This window comes from Protopterus annectens, chromosome 1.part0 (assembly GCF_019279795.1).
Source record: "Protopterus annectens isolate FY-2018-M chromosome 1.part0, PAN1.0, whole genome shotgun sequence".
NCBI classification, from domain to species: domain Eukaryota; kingdom Metazoa; phylum Chordata; order Ceratodontiformes; family Protopteridae; genus Protopterus; species Protopterus annectens.
Window position 1 is genome coordinate 384,682,009 of NC_056725.1, and position 25,733 is coordinate 384,707,741.

The 25,733-nt window shown below is 39.6% G+C and overlaps 1 protein-coding gene across 1 annotated transcript in view; it reads right to left on the reverse strand.

The window, feature by feature from the left end:
* The window catches only part of TTC7A (tetratricopeptide repeat domain 7A), a 2,391,665-nt gene that overhangs the window by 2,267,407 nt on the left and 98,525 nt on the right, over positions 1 to 25,733 (reverse strand). Inside the window, exon 2 of the mRNA XM_044060227.1 lies at positions 7,669 to 7,832. Coding sequence (XP_043916162.1) covers positions 7,669 to 7,832 — 164 coding nt within the window. The remainder of the gene's footprint in view (positions 1 to 7,668; positions 7,833 to 25,733) is intronic.

Here is a 25,733-nt window from a genome sequence, read left to right on the forward strand (position 1 = left end):
GCAATAGTCCCTGTGGGAAGAGAGTCCTGAAGAGCTTGCAACGCTAAAAGCACTGCTCTCATCTCTAAGACATTTATGTGCAAGTGGCACTCTAAATATTGCCACGTGCTCTGGACTGTCCTGCCCTGATAATGCCCCCCCCACCCGATCAGGGAGGCATCCGTTGTCACCGTGGCGATTGGGTGGGGGGAGATGAAGGGTCTGCCCTGAAGAACTTGAGGTGATGTCATCCACCAAGACAGGTGATTCTTGCATGACTGGGTTAGCAGAATGATGTGAGACATCGGGAGCTGTTGGAAGGACCATTGGGAAAACAGCATCCACTGGAGGATCCGCATGTGAAAACGAGCTAAGGGGAGGAGTGTAATGGTAGCTGCCATGAGTCCTAATACCTTCAAGACTACCCTGGCTTTGATCTTGTTGCATTGAAGCAGGAGGTAAACGTGTTTGCAGATATCTGATACTCTTTGCTCTGTCAGTCTGGCAGAAAGATGAACTGTGTCTAAGGTGGCGCCTATAAAGGAAATAGATTGACAAGGTGACAAGGCAGATTTTTTGAAATTTACTGAAATGCCTAGGGCTTGGCAAGTTTGAATGGTGAAGTCTCTGGATAGAAGAAGTTGACGCCTGGTGGTGGTGGTAAGGAGCCAGTCATCCAAATATGGAAACACCTGGAATCCTTGACGTCTCAAGTGAGCCGCGACCACTGCCATACATTTGGTGAACACTCGGGGGGCTGTAGTGAGACCAAAGGGCAGGGCTCTGAACTGGTAGTGACTGGCTCCCAGCCTGAAGCGGAGAAACCTCCTGGAGCGTCTGTGCATTTTGATATGGTAGTACGCATCCTGAAGGTCTATGGAGCACATCCAACTGTCCTGACCCAAGAAGGGTAGAATGGACTGTAGCGTGACCATCCAGAACTTTGTTTTCTTCACATACTTGTTTAGCTTGCTGAGATCCAGTATTGGTCTCCAGTCCCCTGTTGTTTTTGGTACCAAAAATAATTTGGAGTAGATTCTGGATCCTTGCTGGTCTGCTGGGACTGGCTGGATAGCTCTTTTTGACAGCAGCTTTGATATTTTTAACGCTGCTTGTTCCCTTAGACAGGGTGGAACATCTGGAAGGGATACTTTGGGTTGGGATGGGATGTGACTAAAGGGGATTTTGTAACCCTCGGATATGATCGACTGTACCCATTTGTCTTGAGTGAGGGAAAGCCAGGCTTTTGGGTACAGTGATAATCTTCCCCCGACTGCCTCCGAAGGTGGACAGCCGGGCAGCTCCTCAGGGATGCTGAAAGGGTTTGTCAGAGAAAGTCTCTCTGCTACTCTGGTTTTGCGGACCACCTCTGCCCCTAGGGCAGCATCTATTGTTGTTCCCCCCTCTGCCTGTTGAGGGGAATCGACTTTGTGCATCAGGTGAGACTCCTTGTGGTTTATGGAACCACATTCCCCCCCCCCTTTGACCTTTGGGATAAGGTCTGGAAGGGGTAGAAAAACGGACTCCCACAGCAGAGAGAGTCTTACCTTCCTGCTCGCACCTAGTCAATGTATCCTTCACCTGAGGTCCAAACAACATTGAGCCATCAAAGGGGGAATTGGTGAAGGATGCCTTGAAAGTGTCCGCAAAATTGCAAAGCCACATCCAGGTGTGGCATCGTAAAGCTACACCTGTGCCTGCAGCCCTACTCGCCCCATCAGCCGCATATGAGATAAGCCGCATGGAGGAGTTGACAATCGAATTGAGGGTTGCCAACTGGGAGTTAATTTTGTCTTGGAACCCCACAGCTGTTGGATCCTGCATAGCATCACCCATATCCTTGAGTAAATCTCTCTGGAGACGGGTGAAGTGACACAAGTAGTTCAGTGACTGCATGGCAAAGGTCGCTGAGGAAAACATCCGCTTACCGTACCTTTCCATGGTCCTGGACTCCTTATTAGGAGGATGGACAGGTACCAAAGGATCGGCTAATTCCTTCTTAGTGGCTGCGGCCACCACCATGCCATCAACAGAGACACCCTTAGATAAGAACTGTTTCTCTTTCGAGGCAGTAATAAATTTTGACGGCCTCCTTGGGGTAGGTTCCACCGAATCAGGGGCCGTCCAAGCCTTCCTTGCCACTACTTCCATGAGGGGGTCAAAGGGAGGAGACACCCAGGAGGTGGAAGGGCGAGAGCCAAATGCCTCAAGGTAGACAGACTCGTCCTCTGAAGGGTTAAGGGCGGGCCAGTTCCCCCTCTGTTTAAGGATTTTAAGGATGTCAGCAAAAGAGACATCCTCAGAGGGAGACCGAGGGGAACCTTCAGATTCCTCCAAGTCAGTGTCGGAGGTGATAGACTCAGGGGAGTCAATGTGCTTCCTCTTGCACTGTCTCTTCCGAGGGGGTTCCCCTGCCGGATCAGGAGAAGCCTCGGAAGAAGAGGATATTCCCAATGGGGAAACCTGAGGGGCTGGCTCTCTACGGTCTGGTACAAGGGGGTGGGTAGAAACCACTGCAGGCACTGAAGAGGGAGGAGCTGACGGAGCCGACCGTGGGGTAGACATGGGGTCTAGTACGCTCCGCATGACCTCGAAGGCACCCTGATCAGCCAAGGCCAAAGGTCCCCGCTCCGAGGAGACAAGGACCCCCCCCGGCACCAACACGGATGGCTCCGAGGCCGATGTCGGAGCCGAGCTCACCAGCGCTGATGCTCAGAGAGGGAGAATGGGATCGGACAAAGGTCCGATGCCACTCGCCCCCTCGGAGCCGATGAGGGAAGCCCGGCGCCAAGATCCCTCCAAAGAGGAAATCGGAGCAGATGACGGAGCCGAAAGGTTGGGTATCGGCTCCGACGCACCGACAGCCATGGCTCTGATGAGCCCCTGCTCCGAACTCAAAGGAGTCGGAGGAGGAACAGAAGCAGGGATGGGAATAGCCGCTGACTGTTGAGTAAGGCTATGCAGCATTTGGGCCAGTGCCTCGGACTTGAGAAGTCTACTCACCACCCTTTGTAAGTCATGGTCAGACAGCCTGGAGGACTGAGAGGAATGGGACCTATGGCTCCGCTCCGACAGAAGAGGGGATCCCGGGGCTGAGTGGATGGAGCAGATGGAAGGGGACCTCGACCTCTTCTTAGAAGGTGGCTCCAATAAAACTATCGGAGCCGACTGAGTCTTAGCAACCTCGGCTCCGGCCGGAGCCGAGGTAACGGTTTGAGACTTCGAAACATCGACTCCAGCCGGAGCCAATGTCGAAGCAGCCTTAATGCTCCCAGCGGACGGCTCTGAAGCTGGAGCCGACGGCCTGGAAGTCTTTGAAGGCTTCCCCGACGCAGACTGGGTCGAGTGGCCTTCAGGCTTTAATAAGCCTCGAAGAATAAGTTTATTTTTGCGTTCCTGCAGGACTCTCAGGCTGAATGCATGGCAAACGGCACAGGAGTCCTGCAGGTGCAAAGGTCCCAGGCAATATACACAAGATGTGTGACCGTCTGTCAGAGACATTTTCTGACAGCACGAGTCACACTTCTTGAAGCCTGAGACCTTGGAGTCTTTAGACATCCCAGAAAAGGAGACTGTACACTAAAAGACACAGACACAACACACAGACACACCCTTTAACCAAAAGAAAACACCAATCACTCTGAATGACAAAGGGAAAAAGGGGAGTGGGCCAAAGGCCTAGAACTTAAAAAAGGATAAAGAGGGGATAAAAACGAGGGAAACCCGATTTAAACTAAAAGGATACCCTGTACTATAAACTTAACTAAATAAAAAAGGATAGGGGTAGATATTTGAAGTTTTAAACTAGAAAAAAATCAATAACCTGCCAGAGCCGGTAGAAGAAAGCACCTCGCAGCTAAGCAGCAAACGAGATCCGAGTAGTTACCGCCTAGCATTGTGGGATATAGGGGAGCCTTGAGCCAGTGGAATTAGCTCTCGAGCTTTAGTATTGGCCGAGCCCGAACCCATCCAGCAAGAATGAAGGCGAGATTGACAACTTAACATGGACAAACTAACTGATTCACTTAACTTACCTTGCTAATAACTGAAAATAAATAAAATGCTTATCTGTCAGTTTATTCTCATACCCAAAATTAAATGCATTTTGAAAGAAGGCTGAACAGTTGTTTTAACTGTTTGCAATTATAAAGCAGAGGTCTCGAAAGAACTAATACTATTTAATGCAGTCAGTTAGTATCCCTAAAGCAAAAAATCCAGAACATTAGGGATTATTTAGTGGTGGAAAGCAAACAAATCTCTACACTGTAATTAAGCTCCAAGTCACCTCTTTTTAAGACTGGATGGATTATTTTTGTGACTAGACTTATGCAATATGTGGACAAGCCAAAATGTGTGATCTTAGATCCACCTAAACAGGGTGTTCACCCTAAACTGTGTCTGGGATTACAGATTTTGCTGTAACTATAGCCAGCTGGATGGCTAATACCACATTCAGATGCTAGCGTATGTGGGCTAAGGTTTGGGTAAGGTTTAGATAAGGCACAGTTTTAGTGTGTCAGTGCCTATGGATGAAGGTTAGGGTAAGGGATAAATGCAGTGTTTAGAGGGTGTGGTGTTGCGATTTGTCTGTCTGAGCCTGTCCTGTGTAGTGGCAGTGTCATGGAAAGGATTTTTTTTTTAAAGTTAAAATGTAGGGCTAGGACTAGAGTGCATTATCAAGGTGGTGCAGGGGATCTTAATAATACATGCTAACCCTAACCCTGGCCCTGCCTGAAAAAAAAAAAAAAAAAAACTTTCCATAATACTACCATTTTTCAGACAACTTAGAGGCCGGTGTTTTTGTAAAGATTTTAAAAGGTTTTGCAATGTTTCACAGGTTCGATTTTAGGGTTTTTGATGTTATGCTTCAACTGCCTCTTTTCATATCTTCACTGACCGTTCATAGATCTGTACCCAAACTGCTTACATTTTAAGTTGTGCATCTAAACTGGCTAGGTATAACATAAACATTGAATTAAGTTTCTATAACTAGTCTAGTTTTATGGCTACTACACATTTACTTAATTTGTATTTTAAACTACATACATAATTTGTCGCAATTTAAATGCATGTCAACATTCTAAAATCATGCACAGAATGACTGACACCTCACCCTTTTTCTCTCCTGTTATCCTTTTCCTTTCCCTTCTAAATTTTATTTCAATAAGACTACTCTGAAAAACTCACATCCAAGTTACCTGTTTATTTAGTTAGTATACTTACTTCAGACTGGTAAACTGATACTGAGCAGCACTTCCTCAGTTTAGGAGTGACCTGATTAAATGTTATGCTCACAGTCACATAGTATAAAAACAGAAGTTGCAGGGATGAGGGTCCTTTCTGCAATATACAAGACATCTGCAGTTTATTTCCTGAAGTGTTGTGCTCCATCGAAGCAAACTATGGTATGTTTACTTAAACAACTCAACCATATTTTGGTGGACTATACTGTTTAGATAATTTGCAACAGAACTTTTATCCTGTAGTTCCAGAAACTATGTACTACACAAGCAAATTTTTTTGCCACTACTTAGTTTCATTAGCTACAGATTTGTCGTTCCATTAAAATAACAAAGACAACACTTTACATGTTTAAAGGTATTGCAGGTAGATTTTTAGCCGGAAACCTTAAACCACTATTCTATCAATTAAAACAGCATTTGTGTCACAGTCTTAGCACAAAAAGTTTCCTAGGAAGTAGACGACTGAACCCCCATACATATACACATTTCACCTGCATATAAGTACACATAGCATGAGTGTAAAAGAATGCTGTGCACTTGGGCAGGTTTCATTTTACTGTTACCTTACTTGGTGGCCAGAGACAATTAGCTCTCTTTCTGCCCTTAGCATTTCTGAACATACCTTCTCTTACGTCTCCCCCCACGCTAATTATATCATGCTTTCCAGAAGTACATTCCAAGGGTCAAAAGTCTTTCCACGAAGAACTGCTTCTTCACATTAAGATGTCTGTTCCCAAAACCATCACTTTGCTAAAAGTTATCACCTCACATTTCCCTTGCATAATTTTCTGCACCCATTATCATATCTTATTCTCCACCCTTTCCGTCCTCCATATTCCCTTATACCTCTGCTTGCACTCCTTACCTTTCATTCCACACACCCTCCTAGTTTAACATTCCTCTGAACACTCAACAGGTTGACAGCCATTTCTTTTAAAGGTATCCAAAACTACACATAGTAATTTAAAAGCAACTGCACCATTGCCTGGCATAGCCAAATCAAAAACTCAGAAAAATACATCTTAAAAATATATGCAACTGCTATAGCATTCTCATACTGCTCTTGATAGCCCAATCTAGGATAACCACTCATAAATACTTTTTATTTTCAATCACCACTAATTCCACTCCAGCCATATGATGATGCACACCACAGCTACAGCTATCCAAATGAAGAACTTGGCACTTATTTAAAACTAGCCACCATTTATTTTGTTTACCTATTCATTTTTGCAGCCTTTTTCAAACTACTTCTTTCATCCTCAGCAGTTGCTCTTATCTTTGAATCATAAGCTAACAGATCAGCTGATTCTGTTTTCTGTGTCCTCAGATATATGTCTAAAACATACAAACTGAAAGCAGTGGACTAAGACAGAACCCTGTGGAATACCACTAGTCAGTTCTCTTATTTCTGACAAGACCCCTGTCATCATAGCCCTTTGTACCCTATGCTTTAACTGTTCTGTTGTCCAGGTTTTGAATTTCAGTCACACCCTCTTACAAATTTTAACATTTTCCCAAATGGTAGAGAATGAAATGCTTTACTCAAATCTAGCTAAAACTTCTTCATCATAAAACTGGACCAAAAATACAGTGATAATTTATTGTCAATGATAAGCCCGTGCTAACTGCAGTTACTGTTTACTGAATATATAGACACACACGCACACACACAAAACCAATCTGTCTTCCCTTTCACGAGCTCTCTACAACTTTCCCCATCACCAGTGCAAGAGCAATAGACCTACAGTTCCCTGGAATGCTCCTGCCTCCTCTCTTGTTCAAGGGTACAAAGTTTCCAGTTCTCTGGTATCATCTCCCAAATCCAGCAATGTACGGAACATATCTGAATATTTCCTAATGATCTCAGAAAGCAAACCATCTGGTTCTTGTGATGTCCCAATCTAAGAGATAGAGCTCTTTCTTAACCTCCTTTCTGTCCTGATATCTGTCCATTGTTCCAGCCCTACCTTTCACAGTTCTCTCACTCTGCAGCCACCTGTTCTTCTCCAATAAAAAAAATCTGCTTGTGCTTTATCCTCACTGATCCCCACCCCATCATGTAGGCAAACTGTCTACATCTGCTCCTATATCCCTTTTTTCAAATATGTATTTTAAAATTGTTAATCTCCTTAATTTACTCTAAGCCCCTTTCAACTCATACCACGGCTAACTAGGTGAAATCAAGGCAGTGGAACAATAATTACAGGTTTTGCATTAAGAAATGAATAAAACTTAAAAAAAATGAAAAAGCCACTTAGCCAGCTACTACATTCCACCAACAGATCTTAATAGATAAAACAATATTTGGGGGTAAACCAAAATGAACATTAAGATCCCATTACACTTAGTGTAAGAAAACAGTTATATTTGGGAAATACTGCTATATAAATTGGCAGTAAGGAATTGACATTTAAACTTGCATGACACCATAACATGCACTTACCTGCAAGTTCCCTCTGTTTAAAATATCTGTTAAATACCCCCTTACTTCACCTAGTTTAGGATCATGCTTCTCAGTCAATGGAGTGAAGTCTTTCAGCTTGGCAGTATTTTCCTTCAGACACTGTTCCAGCAAGGCTTCAGCAAGCATAAGATTTCCATAGTCCTCTAAAAATACATTCAGAAACTAAATCAGCAAGTGTGTAAATAATTTACATGTTGTAAAATTTTGCAAAGAAAAAGGAAATTTACTCCAGCTGCATGAAAACAATAAACCAAGTCCATGTTTTCTTCTAACATCTTTGTAAAAATAAGAATTTTTAAAGACGTAGGTTGACTGTAGTATTTTTTTTATTGTTCATTTCTTGTTTAACAAAGACCACAAACATGCAATACTAGTTGGCAACTTAAAACCATAAAGCATTTCATACCATACTTCATGTAATGTTGATTTACACACAAGGTATTTGCCAATTACATACATTTCTGATTAGGCTAAACACAAAGCATTTGGCACTATCACCAAGTCTCACTACTCATCATCATAGATAAATCTCATATGTTCACTTACAGGTGAAACTCGCAAAGCAGCTACAAAACATACAAGTGAGATGAGCAGGAGCAACTCAAAAGGCATACCAAAAAGCAATTCGCAAACAGGACAGCTGAAACAGTCCAAGGTATAGAAGACATGCCAACAGAAACTTACACCGACAGCTACTGCAGCACAGTGAAATAATAAAAGATAATACAATTTAGGGTTTAAGCAGGAAATGCAACAAAGTATACTGAACACAACTCCAAGATGCACACCTGAGAGAAAAAAATGAAAAGACAAATGGTGGTCTAGACATTCCTTTATGCCACTAACAGGGAATCAAGCAAATAAAAGTTACCAGTGACAGAATTCAGCCCTTTGTGTAATCTCAAGCAAAAGTAGGAAATAAGACTCCATGTATAATCAAAGCAACAGTGGTCAGACCACCATGCGCAGCATTGTGGAGGCATCTGGCAGTACAGTCGGAGAACAGCACTAGCAGAAAAGGCAGATTGAACCGCTGGAAAAGGCTTTACACCAGCATACTAAAGTATATTTTTTATATTTAGATAAAAAAATACTTCGGTTTCCTCCAGACAAGATGAAAACAGATGTTGATCAAGCCATGCATGTCTTACTAGTCTTTCTTTTCATTACTTAATAGACTGTATGACTAAAACAAGTCGTAGCATCAGAATTTTGAATCAAACCTTCCTGTGTTTATTTCTATACAAATGTGCCATGTCCACAGCTATGAAATTAAAGAAAAGAAATCCTCCTTACTAGATGTAACCAGACTAAACGAACTATAATTTAACAGTTAACCTCTTGCGTGCATCTTTAGTCCTTCACTTATCTCATACAGACCATTGACACAGGTCAAAGTGGTTAGCAGCTCAAAATCAAAATTGTACACCCCCAGCACAGACCTCATACACACCCAAGAAGGGGAAGCTGAACAGTTCAACAGTTTACAAGCTGTTAAACTGTTCTTTTCTTTCAAAGGTAGCAACAAGTCACTACACAATTAACTTCTTGCTACCTTTAAAAAACAGTCTGATATTTTACAAGCTGTCATTATACAAATGTAATTGCTTACAGACAGTGGGTAGAGCAAAAAAATAGTTTTGTTGCCCTGGGTGCCAAACTCCCTAAAGCTTTGATTTAGGGTTGGTTATTTTTACAATAATCCATGGCTGGTTGTGGGTAATGCTTGGTTTACCCATGGGTAGTGCAGACTGGTCACAAGGGTGAAGCCCTAGTGACCAAACAAAGGCAACTGTGGGTAAATCAAGCATTACCTACACCCAGTCATGGGTCCCACTATTATACAATTGTGTTACTTTTGATTATATTGTGTGGTTGTTGTTGTTCTTATTATTTACTTTCTTGTGTGTCTAAGTCTAGGTTTTTTCATTTTCTTGTGATAAAAAAAAAATAGTTCTAGAAGTAAAAATGTCTAAAAACCACTTCTACTGCCTGATAAGCAGCTCTGTAGCTCCCTAGTTACAGATAGTGAAACTTACATTACCTGCATTTCTTTAGTATTGACATTGCTGATGCCTATTTTTATTTAAAATGACACTACTGAAGAAACTACTGTAATGTCCATTTCAGTGTCTGTAATTAAACATCTACAGAGACACTTCCCAGGCACTATAATGTACACTACCAACATTTGTTTGTTACCTGCATTTTAAATAAAAATAAGGCTGGCATTCATATACCTGGACTTTACAAATGCCTAGCAGTTATCTGCAAGTAGCGCTGCTACAGTGATATATAAATAACTTGAGGGTAGGTCATTTGTAATGAATAAAAATAAACAAAACAATTTTTAAAAACTTGCCCATATATGGCAAAAGTGTAACGTGTAAAATCCAGCAATAGGAACTTGCAGATTAGTACGTAAAAGCCTGCAAATTTGTATTACTTCATTTGTTTTGAGTACAGTGGGCGAATGTGGCCAAGGACAGTCTCGCTTGGAATGTGCAAGGTGAATGGCAGACTGTGTATGGTTTGTAACTGAAATTTAAAACAAAATAAAGGTGCTCATAATGTTTTACATGGGGGTATCCTTATGTAGACACACTGAGGGTTTTGTTAAAGAACAGAAAGAGGGAAGATGGAAAAGATTTAAAAGGGGAGACAAACAAAGACGGAAGCACAGAAGGAAAACATCAAGAAGGTTTGTGCTGGAGGAGGTGGAAGAACAGAGGCACCATGTTTTTGTCAGGGGATACACCCACTACTTTTAAGCACTTTTTTTTAATAAGGTAGTTTGGGTAAGAAATAGATAAGAGGGTAACAGACAAAGGGGAGACGGGTTGAGGAAGAAATGTTGGAGTCCCTAATTCAGACAGCCTCAAACACTTTCACTGCCAGATGGTCTTGTAATGGAGGACCTCAATGTTACAGGGGTAGGAGGTAGTGGCCTGTGGTGGTGTGCTGCTTGGTACCAATTGGGCGAGCATGTCTTCAACATGTTGAAGCAAAGCTTCAACAGGCTGAATCCGTCTGTCCACTATCTGCTCCAGTATATCCTCTGCAGAGTTCCAAAGCCCTCTTTTGGTTTGGCTTTCCAGGCTACCATGTGCTGGGGTGCCTGCAGGATTGGTGCCACTGCCCTGACCCTCTACAGATATCCCCAGAATGGCAGAGGGTGAGCACTCCCTAACCTGGGAGGAACATCCCTAGGCCACTCTTCAGGGATTTGAATCTGTAAAAATAAAATACATGGAGAGAAAAAAATAATAAAAGAAAGAAAGAAATGCATAATTAAAATATAATAAAAACAGAAAGAAAAAGGGAGAAGAGAACATATACAATAAATCCACACATATTGTTTACATGCCATTTCATTTCTTAAAACAACCTTACATTATAATTAAATCTTTACTGAAGTAAAACTTGTGTACGCAAATTACTCATGCATACATTGCGAGTACTCGTTTGAGAGGTGCTTGTGTACTTGTGAAGAATGATATGAGCGGTGCTTATACTTCAGATGAACTCATACGCCAAGTGCTTATGAGTACTTGGAAGGGCAGTGTGTTCCTCCTAACTTCTGGGGTCTACCGTCAGCCATTGAATGGCCTAACCATCGAACAGGTGACCATCTAACAATAAGCAGTGAAAGTTCACTTAGCGAACGTTCATTTCATTGACAGGGTAAGTAACTACTTGTCTAACACTTCCCTGTCTCACACATGGAACGGTTTCAAATCCCTTTTCTCCACTGCAGTGCAGTCTTGGACTTGATATATATAGCAAAGGAGGTGTTGGGGGTGAAGCCTCCCACCTTGGTGGGTTTCAAACACTTGCGTGTGTGACACAGGAAGTGTTGGACAAGTAGTTACTTACCCTGCCAATGAAATTAAAGTTCGGTGAGCAAACTTTCAATGCTTATTGTTCGATGTTCAACCACTCAATGGTTAACCCATTTGATGGCAGAACACAGACCCAAAGTTCTGTACATGTTTCTGTGTCAGATACTCAGTACAAACATAACTTCTATATAATGAGCAGTTATTCACTTAAAGACAAAATAATGCAATTTATACTGGCATATCATTTACATTTGCCTGTAGGAATGTAACCATTACACTGCATCTTTCATGTCCATTGTTCTAAAAATATTTCCTTATAATTAAAGAAAACATAAGACAGACTGTAGTTCTACAGTCACATATATCTCAGTTTTGTTTGCCGTAATATAATGATTTCAATGTATTTGTTTAAGTGGTGCATACTTTTTTAGACGTTAAAAAATTATTTAATACAAAATATTACACTTGTGTTCTGACATATATGTCAGTTTTTGATTCAGTAATATAATGAATGCCCACCACTGACTCAGTTAAGATTAATATAATATATGGTGAAATTAGTTAAACAAATATTACCATGTGGAACTGTAGTCATAAAAAAAAAAAAAAAAAAAAAAAAGAAAAAGCACAGGAATCTACCTAGTTCCAACCTCACCACCACGAGTGTTGTTGAAGAATGCTGGGTATACTGGGAAAAGGATGCTAAGGATGAAGCTGCCAGGTAAGAGGAAGGCCTAAGATAAGGTTTACAAATGTGGTTAGAGAGGACATGCAGGTGGTTGGTGTGACAGAGCAAGATGCAGAGGACAGGAAGAAATGGAAACAGGTAATTCGCTGTGGCGACCCCTAACTGGGAATAGCCGAAAGAAGAAGATAAATGTTATGAAGGGTATGAAGTCTGAAACTGAAATGTCCGTCATTTTCTGATTGCACACCTCAGTGATTTCCTACCGATTTGCGAGAAAAGCAAAATTTTGTGTTTGTCTTTCAAAAGTCACTGACTTTAAGGAAACTCTTCTGCGGAAGAGAAAGCGAAGTGTTGAATGATGGTTTGGAAATGGTCTCTTCAGGTCGGAAGTAAATGTAGAATAAACGTGGGAAGACACAGCAATCCACTTTGACCCTCTAGCTGACAGTTATGTTAACACATTTTTTTGCATTATTTTTAAGGTACTTTTGTAGGGGTGCCCCTCTTTCTCAGTGGAATAGTCTTCAGCACACGTCACCAGCATTTCTCATGCCCACATCATAAGCAGAACGTTTGTCTTGTGCATTTAAGGCAAAATACTGCTAACCTTAAATTCCCAAACAGTTCAGGTGCCGATACTGTGTGTCGGAAGTGGTACCGTTAAAGCTTTTAGCAAGGCAGTGGTTATAGTGACTTACTTTGTTACTGTACTGTGTGCCGCACCTGCATTTTGCCTGCTGCCCTGTTAACGGAAAAGTACCAATCCTAGTTAAGGAAAAGACTACCTATCTATCTGCAACCCACATTCCAAGATCTGGTATTAAGAAAAGCATAACATTTATATAAAAAACAACTAAAATTGTTCTCGGCTAACTAATGCAATAAAGCTTTCATCAGGTCAGTGACAAGAACTAAAATCAAGAAAAAAAAGACATAGCTATCTAACCATAAATATAAATAAACTATAACACTACATATATAAAAAATACATCTAGCTAATAATATCTAGTAAATATCAGGGTGGGAGGTTGGCATAATGGTTAAGATGCTTACCTTACAGGGACTAGATGTAGAGTTTGATTCTCACAGGGGGTAATTGGCTAGGCTCAAAATGGCCCACAAGGGCAGTTACCTTAGTACTAATCTGTGAACCTAGGAGAAAAAAGTCAGTGCTTTGCAAAAAAAAAAAAAAAAACTTGTCATAACAGTCTTACAGCCTCAAAATCATGTTTATACAATGAAAACTAGTAGAAACACCACACAAGAAATATAGCTATTTTTATTTCCTTTTGCATTTTGTTATAACTTATCTCTTCCTCAGCTGTAAAGAGAAGGCATAAGACAATTCTTGTTTACCAGTATTTCAAAATTTTCAGTATATACAAGGCAATGTATTAACTGCAGTACTTGTTTAATTTTTCTGTGGATTTTGGTTTACATATAAATGATTGTTGAACTTTTATGGTGTGGCAATCTTCTCTTAATGGAAGTTAAAAAGAAACTGATATAATCTGGGTGGAATGCTGTTTTCAAAAAATACTACTGTGTGAGTGTAACACTGCCTTCAGACTGAAGTTATTTACACACATACAAAATTCATGGAAGTCTGCATTTTCTTTGCTGTACAAATGTGTGTGTGATCGGACAGCTATTGAAGAACTAGTCATTTCTGAATAAAGTATGTCTTGGTCATTTATTTAGCAAAGTAACCTCCAGCCCCTCCCCCAGCCTCCAGGTTGAATAGGGCATGGTGCCTAACCAAAACTTCAGCCATATTGTACGTCCCCTTACTTTACTTTTGTGCAAACTGTGTTAAGCAATTCTTATAGTAATAACTCTGTGCACTTCATAAATAATTTACCAAAACTTTCTGCATGTAATCTAAATAGTAATTCAGTTTATGAAATGACAAGAGCGATTAGTATGTGTACCTGCAGTTTTTTCCTCAGTCAATATTAATACATGAAAAAGTACTACCTCTAATCCTGCACATGCATGTCTTTCATTTGGAGCTATATATGTAGTTTATTATGTATACATACGTTTCATTTGCATTTATTCAGCACATTCTGTTAATTACATAACCATAACTATTAAAAAAGATGCTTGTATGTGACAGATAGAAAGATACATAGATTAGTTCTAGGCCAACTGCCTTTGTGGCCCATTTTAAGCTTAGCCAATTACCTCGTATGAGAAATCAAACGCATCAACTTGCGTTTGTAAGGTAAACACCTTAACCATTATACATATATTTTTGCATTTCTTTGCATTAACATAGCAACATTACAGATAATATTTACAGTTACACATCTTTCTCAGCAAATACTTCTATTTATGCAAATATGTAATAAACTGTTGAATATGGCCCAATAAAATGACGGCCATTAAAAAAATCGTGCTTATTATAGAACTCTAGCTTTCTTTCTGCTACCTGATCTACGCACTTGGCCAACTGGTCAGGCCTACGCTTCTGCAAGTCCTCAAATCAGTGACAACATTGTTGGTTAGACGGGCTGATAGCTGTCAGGGATGCAAGGTTATGACCCATCTCCTGACAGATATAAATCTTTTTCCCGGTGGTAGATTTTGTGTATGCCTCAATCTTATCCTGACATGACTCCTTGAGAATGTAGAGCATAAGGATCTCTGTGACATCAGTTTGGCATGTGGACATTGTGCCTTCACAGGTGATGCCATGATGTGAAGTGCCAGAACTAGAATGAAGAAAGTAAGAGCAGGGCGTTGCTTCAGATGGTCTGAACCACTCCCTCTGGTGTGGGACATCACCTTACCTAAACCAAGTTAAAGTAGCAGGGGCAAAACACCAGGTATACACATTACTGGCAAGACTGGTTTAACCAAAAATGATGCGTCAAACAAAGTGTTTCCTTAAAAGAAACCATTTACATTTTACTTACATGCTGGATAAAAAGTGACAAATATGGAATGACTGTTACATAGAAACAGGCAGGGGAATTGTATATTATTATGTGTGTTATGTACAAGTTTTGGTAACCTGGAGTTGTTTGAGGTGCTAAAGTGTAACGGACGACATTAGATGGGCAGGGATCGCACTTCTTTTGGTGAAAACTGCCATTCAGATTACTCCATTTTGTTGTTTTTTTTTAACTATATTCTGATCTAAGTTAGTCTAGGTCAATTTGCACATTACTGCAGGCAAGCTTAGGACTCCTGAGGAGTGCTGTGGACTGCAGAGTTGTCCACAGTGTGCCCATGTCAGTCTGAGCCCACATTCATGATCATCCAAGACCAACAAACGTGTATAGTGACATATGGGTGCACATTACTACGATTCATAGAGATAATGAAAAAAGGCCTAATTTACATAAAACAAGTGTAAATGACTCTGAATTTAAGTGGAAAAGTTGAACATCTCCATATTAATTTGCCAATACTAGCATAATAAAGCAAATGTTTTAGGATACTGTAGACTTCTTAAAATAAGCAAATAATTAAAAATAATCATTTAATAAGAAACACTTAAAATAAGTAAAATTGGAGAGTAAAAGTTAAGAAATGTCATGATGGCAATAAATGATTGCTGTATTTACTGTCATTTACATGATGGACTTCAGTAATAACTGAAAAGAATCATCACTTTGGCATCATTTAGTGACTGCATACATGATGGAAATGTAGTCTTTTAATTTGAAGTTCTGCAGTGGTAAGGATGTCGACATGCATGTGCCTTCACTGGGAGATTTTTAAGTGACAGTGATGAATAAAAAATGTCAGTATTATGGAAACATGATAATGGTAGAGGGTAGGTAAAGGATGAATTCCGTTATAAAATGGATTGCTTTGATTACCTGAATGCACTGCAAGTAATATATGGCAATTGCACTTGGCTACACTGAGTGTGATGTGTGTTAGCTAATATTTTTTTATGAAGGAGGCAGGCACAATTGACCAGTGTTTTGTAGTTTAAAAGTTGAGTATATCAAAAACTTTTCACTGTGTGACTATGCCCTCACCCCTTTTTGAACATGCAGTAATGATGGAAAATAAGGGATCAAAGCAGAGAAAGGATCACTTTGGCCATGAGTAAAATCGCATCCTCATGGCATCCCTTTGGACATAAGGAAAAATTCTATTTGCTAAAGGGAGGCCCAAACAAGCTGAGAGGACCAACGCCTGAATTCAACCATTTAGCAACATTAATGTAGTGGGTTGCAGAAAATGAGCATTAGCATAGTGCAAGAATAGGGGAAATTATATGCGAAGACATGCTAGAAGTAAAGTCAAGCAGAATGCAATTCCTGTACTACTAAGGGTAGTGTGTGTTTGTGTAGGGGGTCTGACAATTATTCAATTAATGCCAGATGAGAATACCTTCTATCCATCCATGGGAATGACTATGACACATAAGACTGTGGAACATGAATAATCAGAGGTGGTGCGGACACAGTGTAATAACGTCTGCTCATAAAGGCTGGTTTAAAGACAGTAACAAACATTTTTAGAGAGAACAAAATGTTGACAAGGAATGATATTATATAACATATTACAATTAACTATTAATAGATAAACCTTGTACATCAGCAAAGAATAGCAAGGAAGTCAGTGTGCAAGGTAAGTGCCCCACTCGCCCCTTTATAAGCAAACAGTAGTGGGTGTTATTTCATTAGCAACATTTTCAAATTATTTTTTTTTGTTTTCAGCGTCAGTATCAGAAGCAAATAGTTCCACTATAGCAACAAGTGCTTCTTTAAGTTCTTGCAAATTCATATTTATTTCTTCAGTAATGCTGTTTATTTTCCAGCCATCTGTGTGTTTCCCTAGTAAATCCTGTGTGGGAGTTGGCCATAGTACTAGAATTTAGTTTTACTGTCAGACTTTCTAGTGAACAGTCTCCATTTACTTCCTTTGGGTATTGACTGACTTTATCATCTTGAAGTTATGGAAATGTCCCCAATGCCAAAGTTGTAAAGCATAGCTATTTTTCCATTGTACAGTCTTAAATGGTCAACTCTCGCATAATATGTTCATTAGTACTGTGAAAAACTATAGCTTTGACTATACTGACCTTTAGCAATGTGGTGTCTATGCTTTAAAATCTTAACCTTAGCTTTCCTTCAGAGAAATATACATTCTGTTATGTCTGGAGTCACCATTTACAGATATCTTTGGTCCTGAGAAATTTTAAAATGTCATGGTCTCTACATCTATTTGTAAAGAATTTGTAGAACTAGATGACATTTTATTTTGTTGATGTTGAACAGAGAGTTTTTTGAGCTTTCCACTTTGCCTTAATCCGTTGACTTCAAGTCTTCCTTACTTTCAGCTGTCAGGGTGGTACTGCCTACATATCAAAGATTAATAATATTCTCTGTATCTTTAATTCTATTATCTGATTTGTGTAACCAGTATTTGACACATGCATGTTATATGGTATGTGTATTTTTGTGCCAGTATGTTCTATAGTGTGTGCGTGTGCAAAAAATGGCTTGAGTGTTATCTAAATATATAGAGGTTTTTTCATTATTTAATATGAACAGAGATGCCATGTAAACACTTATGAGATCATTCATAAGTTTGTGATATTTTAAAATATTGTGGATTATAAGAACCAAAGTGCATTTTAGATCTCCTCAGGTTACCAATGACTGTTTCTAACCATATTGGCTTACACTAAAGAGAATGTCAGCAGTTACAAAGGTGTGGCTTTTGCAAACACAGACCCTTCAAGAAAGGAAAATGTTTAGAATGAACAACTTAAAAGTTGTTTCTCATCCTTGATCTGCTGTCAGACAGAGTATAAAAGCACTAACATTTTTCTTAAGTGTAAACCAATGTATAGTTAAGGAACAGAAAATTCAGAAGGGATAATAATGATTCATCACTTCCAGACAACTAGTTTAAGATCCCTAACAAACTGCTCACCAAGAGGAAAGCTGTACCTCTGTATAGGAAATCGGACCACTTTGCCAAATGACATGGATCAGAAATTAGATAAAATGTCTATACAAAGAATCAATGTGTCAGATAAAACTGATAGACAATCAGTATGGCTACCACAAAAAGATACTGAAAACTATTTTAGTGTGTATTTAAATAATGAGTATTTGTGTAATTTAGTTGTGCAGTTTTTTAAGCACTGATAATGGCAACCTGAAAACATGATTCAAGTGATTTAATTTTCAAATGCCTCTACTGATAGATTGGTCAAGCTGTTAATTTAGTGAACAATGCCGCATTTGTAAAGAGGAATATGAGATTTCCTCATATTGTCTGTAAGGGATCTTTGCAACTGTATGGAGACTTTATGGTAGCAGATTCGTGTCTATATCAGAACATCGAAGTATTAAAACTTTGAATCTTCTGATATTGAACACTATTCAGCAAATGCTAAGAATACCGAAGCTGCAGAACAGAGAATTCTTTCCTCGGGAAAGAATTTGGTTGGCCGTTTCTGTGGCTTCACTATTCTTAGCGCTGTGGTGGAAAGTTACGGGTTGGGTTCAGGTAAGTATGCGATTGTATGTTAGGGTTAGGGGTGGGTTAAGTGAGTTAGGGTTAGGGCACGGGTTAGGCGTGTGTGCGATAGTAACAGACTTTAGGGTTATGGAGGGTTTAAGTCAGTTAGGGTTAGGGCACAGGTTAGGTGAGTGTGCGATAGTGATGGACCTTAGGGTTAGGGTTTGGGTTAAGGTAAGTGGGTAGACAGTAGTGTATGTTTAGTTTAGTGTAGTGTTAGATGTAAAAAATTAACTGTATGTGTGTGGTTGCTGTTTGTTTGACATGCTTGTGTTGAGTGTATGTGTTTCAGAGCAGTGAATTTTTTCCATGGAAAAAAAATTTGCTGTTCTGAATGTTCGATATTTTCATATTTAGATGTTTTGGGGCCGATGAAATAGCATTTGCTATTTTCATCCTTCGATAACGTGACATAAACGTGCAGATTCATGGTATCAAAGCTCAGTACCTTGATTAAGCAATGTGTTTTGCAGATTCATAATGATCAAAGTAGATCTTTTTGTTGTGTAAAAAATCATGGAAGTTAGTCAAGTCTGCACTGCCAACACCTGCAGGGAACTCAGATGATAGGTCTTAATGTAAACAATTGCCAGCTTATCACTCCCAAGTTTGAGTTTTCAGTTTTAGTGGTAGTGCCTTTTGTGAGTAACCTTATGCATCACATCATGTGGTAGCAAGAATCTATAGGCTTTCTAAACTAGTAACGTAAGCAGAGGCATCATCTCATGTCTGCCTTGCAAGTAAAATTATAACCTGTGCTCCCTTGCATTGTACTGTGATTGCAGGGTGAACTCCGGAACTTAAAGCTTGTGGATTGTGTTTTAAATCTTAAATTTAAATAAGTAGTCACGGATATCATTTGTATAACAAGGGTCTTTTTCCTGCAGTGACTATGTTCAGAAAACTATGTTGGCTACATCTAGTCAAAACTTAAATTAGCAACTTTAACCTGTTCAGTTAAGCAGTTTTGAACTCTGCAGTACAAAGAGCTGTACACTTCACAGGCTCCGTCTAGTTTTAACTCTGCAGTACAGAGAGCTGTATACCTCACAGGCTCTGTCAAGTTTGCACATTTTTTTCTTGTAATATCTGGTAGTGTACTTGCACTATGGTAATTGCTACCTTGGCTTTTATTTAAAGGAGAAGTGATGATGGTGCAGCTGACAGAGCTGAGCACTAAAATCACTTCTGATCTGTTGTAGTGCACTGAAATAGGACACACATGTAGCTTCTTGCTTTGCATCCGAATTGGAAGGTTTCTTTTTTTTTTTTTTCATTTAAAGGAAAATGAAAGGCAGAATTGTCTCTCTGTGGAGAAATTTTTTATGCTAAACCTTTTTTTTCTACTCTCTCTCTCTCTCTCTCTCTCTCTGGTAATGATGACAAGGTTTTCCAATTAGAAGTGGGAGTTTGCTTACTTGTATGGTAGACATTCAAGCTGCACTTCAGTTATTATGTTCATCTACTGCCCATGCATTCATTCCTTGCCCCAACATTCTATGACTTGCTCCCAAGTGACTTGCAAAGCAAGCCAGGTTTTCTTTAACTAATCCTAACTTGTCTTCTAGGAAAAAAAAAAGCCTCTTGCACTTTAAATATCCACTAGTTACCTTAAGATACTTTGCTTGGTATTCCTCCTGTGACTTTTTTAATTTCATGACAGAGGCAGTCAGTAAATCGCCCCTATATAAATCAATTTTGTGATCCACATTTGGGTTGCAAGGCTAGGTTTGTAAGGGCACTGGTGGCCATTAGCCTAGTGTACATCTATGACAGCAGCAGAACGGATGATGGTGACAGTAATGGTGCTAATGGTGATGGTGATGACATAATTATATTTACGAGAGAGCCTGTGGAAAGTGGCAGGCATTCCCCAAGTTTAATTTCAGAATCATAGACCCCACAACATATTAGCAACTCTACCGAAAATAACAAAGTAATGCACATGATCACATTAAACTCTCCCTTGTACAAGAGGAACAAACATGCACCTCAACACCAACATCTCTAAACACAGAGAAACACTTTTCAGGATAATGGCAGATATTCAGAGGTAGCAATTTCCACAGAAACACCTTTACAAAGGGGAGACAGGTGCAGGAATTTATTATAGCTACCCCAGAAAACATGTAAAGCATTGGTTGCCCAGCAAAACATGTGCCATGACACCGTTAGGACTCACAAAACTGCCACAGAGAGTTAGCTGAAAATGCTCAGAGCCTTCCAGGGTATATGTGGGGACAGGAAATGGCAGAGAGTAGGGATAATGCCATGATCACAATGATGCATAGTATGGTGGTACAACAAGCATCAGGGGCTGCTTCCCTCTGTACACTATAAAGGACATACAAAGTCAAGCTGGAGTCAGTCTTGCAAGGGGAAGAGGATGAGGTACTGCCCAGACACGTGGGTTGAGATCACATGAGAAGACAACTGCTTCTCAGTAAAGTACTGTAAATAGTCTGGGTGAATCAGCTTAACAGATTTCATGCAGGTAACATCAGCATTCATGTACACCTAGCAGAGCCTCCATTTGTCACAATCATGACTACCAACTACTGTGAGATCACTGTCTGCAGGATCAGCTGTGTCAAGTATGTCACAATATTGGGCCAACTCAGTTTAGAGGTCTCACGGTAGCCCCTCTTCAAAATCACTTGTACCATCACCTAGTCTATCTTTAGGTGATGTGTAGGACTCATTTGATCTTGAACTACCATAGATCATGCCTTGCAATTAAAATTATGTAACTTAACACAGTCACCTTCAAAGACACAGCTGAATGTTTAACTTGAAGGGGAAGAAGATAAAAAAAATAGTTTGGAGGGAGGGGAACCAATGTTGCAAATATATGCATGTCTTCCCTTTAATCCTACTACATAGACCATCAAGGAAAGGTGGAAAAAAATCTGTATGACATGTCATTGCAGTCATTAACAACAATGCTATATACATTACCATTGTTACAACTGGCAGTTACCTACAATATAAAAGTATTAATACACACAAATTTCCAGGAGAAATATAACAGAGAATTATAGATTAAATGAGTATCCTGCCACGTAACTTTGCACTGCAGTCACTTCACCCTCACTACTTCACAAATAATACTATTAGGTCTCTGAAGTCACAAATTACTGTGTATGGCAACATAAAAATAATCAGATGTGCAGTACCACAGCAGGAAACAGCACAATATTTTTTTCAGTTACAATGTATTAACTTGTGAAATATTGAAATGATTCCGTACTTAAGTAAAACACTACAGCAGAATGTATTCATCAAAACAGAGCAAACTGTGATTATTTATATGATGCCTTACACATCACTGAACAGGAGTCAGTGAGTACTCAGACTTTGCTAACAATAATACGAGGAACTTTTTTGAAAGAGAGAAAATAATTTTACGATGAGAGAAAGAATTGTCAGGCAAACAGTGACAGCAGACCATGCACCACAAGGCACAGCCCACATATATCATTGCATGTTTCAATTATACTCTTATGTGTTTTTTTACAAGAAAGGAAACGCTAACCTGAATGCCATGGCCCATAGTTCTGGACTTGCCACCAGCCATTACCTGCACAGACATATGCCATGTATGAGCCTGTCACATGGGGCCCCTTTACTACTGCTGCTGTTAGCTGGTCATCATTAGTTATAGTGGGACTGTAAATGGGAACTGCAGTGACAGCATGGGTCACTACACTACCACACCAGCACATGATCAGGTTACCCAGAATACAACAGGCAATAAATATCTTGCATGCAGTAGTTGGGCAACACTGAAGGGAATCCCCAGACTCATCCAGGCACCTGAAACCACTTTTTAGAAGGCCGAAGACCCTCTCAATGACGCTAAGGGTTTGGGACAGGGATATGTTACAGATGTCCTCTGCAGCTCCACTTGGATTTCTCATGGATGTCATAAGCCATGGCTCCACTGGATATTCAAAATCACCTGAAAAACAAGAGAGCGAGAGAAAGGGGGGGGGGGGCAAATCAAAACAAAAATAAATCTTTTGTTATTCATGCTAAAATGTATAGTTGAATACCACTTAAAATACAATATAAAACCATATATTGTTCCACTTACCAACAAGATGCCCAGTAAGCATCCTACCATGCAAGAAGAGGCAGTGTCAGATATGGGAATCATGTGCACTTCCAGGATGCTGGGCAGACACATTGGAGATTATCTCCCATGCAGCACATATTACCTGGCAAATGATGGAATGCTAGCCCTTCCTGTTAACGTAACAGCTTGTGGAACAGAAGGGGCTCTAGTTGCAACATAGTTGTAATCTATCACACAGAGTACCTCATGGAATGTGACACCCCATAAAAAGCACTCATAGTCTAGCTTAGTCTTGAGGTGAAACCTGGAAATAGATGTCTTGATCCACACGTGCCAGGAGTACATCCAGGAACTGCTGTGGTATCCTTGAGGTAGAAGCCTATGAGATTCCCAACATGTCCCCAGTCTGTCACTGGAAGATACCCATGGCAAGTATAAAAGGATAGGGAGTCAACGCACATCTCCAGTACCCCTATGGAGGTCAAACATACCCAGTAAGAACCTTATAACAGCCCTGTCCACTCTGAACCAATCAAGGATTTCCTGATTTATATTCTTGCCTTCTTGACCAGTGGGCATCGCTGGGTGCAAGCAGTTTTGTCACCACCAAGACAAGCAACTCACATCTGAAAATAGCAAAACTAACAGCAAATGACAGCATTATTGTGGATTTCAACTCAGATAGATTTGGCGAGACTTCTCTTTATACAACTTATCAACAGACAGCATGAGCAAGGGCAAAAATGTCACTATGAATCACAACTGGTGTAGCGAATACCTCATTAGCATATTCAAGTTACACAATTCTTCATTTGCATCTTATTATTAGTACATTTGTATAGGCTCATTCAAGGTCATCATGCACTTGTGTAAATGGCCTCTAAGAATCACAGCTCAGCTGCCATAATTCACAGACACTGCAGATAACCTAAACGCATAGGAATGTTGCCCTAAATATCAATAATCCCAACACCAAAGAGAAACTGCACCTCAATGTTTCACAGAGGTGTTTCTACTGCTGATAACCTTCTTTCTTGCCCTTAATCCATTTTCTCCTAAATTTAAGTTGTTTTTCAGCCACGACTTATTTCTATGGGCAATGCTGGATTTACAACAAGCATGCTGACTGGCTGGTCCAATTAGTGTGCATGTTATATAACACTAATTGGTTAGCATGGTACAATTAAGCAATAACCAACAGTACGGTTATGTGTTTTGCATCATTTACCCAAAAGTGAAGTTGTTAGACCTCAAGGGCAAAGCACAAATGTTTTAACAAGAGCACAAGTAGGTAAACAAATGCACAATTGAGACTGATTATTCTTGCTGTTATGCAGCTACCAAAGTTTACTTTTATTTCTAATTTTTGAATGTTGCATGTTTTTATGTCTGAAAAATGTTTACTGAGCTAAGGATATTTAAAGCTATTTCAGACAATGGCAGCAACATCAGAAGTGTGGAAGCCACTTTCTTTAAGTATGTATATAGAAAAAATGTTCAAACAATGTGTTTAAGTGTACCAATACTGCTTCTTGTGTGTTTAGCTCTCGGAATCCTATAATTTATTTTGAGATTACTTCCCGATTCTATCAGCATCCAAATTCTGTTAAAGATATTACAGATATTCCTTATGCCTGAAATGTTTGGAGGTCTATGACTTTATAAGTTTAACATACACACTTTTAATAGTTTTGCATGTATATATTTTGTATGTAATAGGCTTTTAAAATTTCAGCGCTACCACTTTATTTTATTTAAACTATTCCTTAACAGGAAATGACATCATTTTTTCAAATGGAAAGTGTATTTATGTACCTTGTTTGCATAGCATTTTCAATGGCCTGAGGAAGACTATTGTTGAAAGCGCTCGCCTTTTTATGTTAATTAAAGTTTATTCCGCCTAACGCTTGGTTGTTCTTGATTTTGGAACTTTGTTACAAGCTATTGTTAGACGGAGGGAAGCAGCTGTTTCTACCTAAGTTTATAAGCATGTTTCAAAACATACACTGCAAATCACACACATACTTGGTTAATTTAACAATTTCTGCTAAGATACTGCTGCAAACTTAAAAAATAAAACAAAAACAAATTAATTTACAGTAGATGTTACATAACTTATGTTTGTTTGGAGAAAATTAACTTGTTGTGTGTGAGGTGGAAGAAAACATGGAAGTAAGTACAAATTCAATAAAACTGTTTTTCCATTTCTAACTGTATGTCTACCTTAGGTGTTGAACTATGGGCAACAATCTTTTTTTTATATAACAGAGGCTGTTTGGAAACAAAGGAGCATGTTGGTGGTAATATGAAAAGCCACATATGTATACAAGAAAATGGCTTAAAAGATAACACACCAACACTGCGGAAGCAGAACACCCACATATTTAAGTCTACTGACAGGTGGACAGAGATGAGCCTGTAGGAACAAAGGCAGCACCCCACACGCACACCCAAAATATTATATACCACATCCACATGCAATAACATGAAGGTCTCATTTTTCAATGGAGTTAAAAACAAATAAATCCAGAAAAGCCAGAAAACGATCCAAAGTTCAACTGTTCTCATCATGTCGTAGGTATGGTATTTGACACTTTTAGCTTTAAAGATGAGGTAGACATACTGTCTCTCTTAAGAAAAAAAAATCATACACATTATGAGAAGAAGAACCACCTTCCCCATGCAATACATTTATTTTTCATTAGAAATCAAGACGTTCAGGAGTCAGGAGGTGCTTATATCACAGAACTGAAACACAGTGAAAGACTGTGCATTTTGGCATCTTCCATGATTCAATGATAATGGACAGAATTGTGAGCAGGATCAACAATTATCAAGTTAGGGCATATGATTGAGGGAAGCTAACCTGGCACGTGATAGATTTGTGTAGGGTGTATAAACTGAATCATTCGACATAAAAAAGTGACAGAAACTG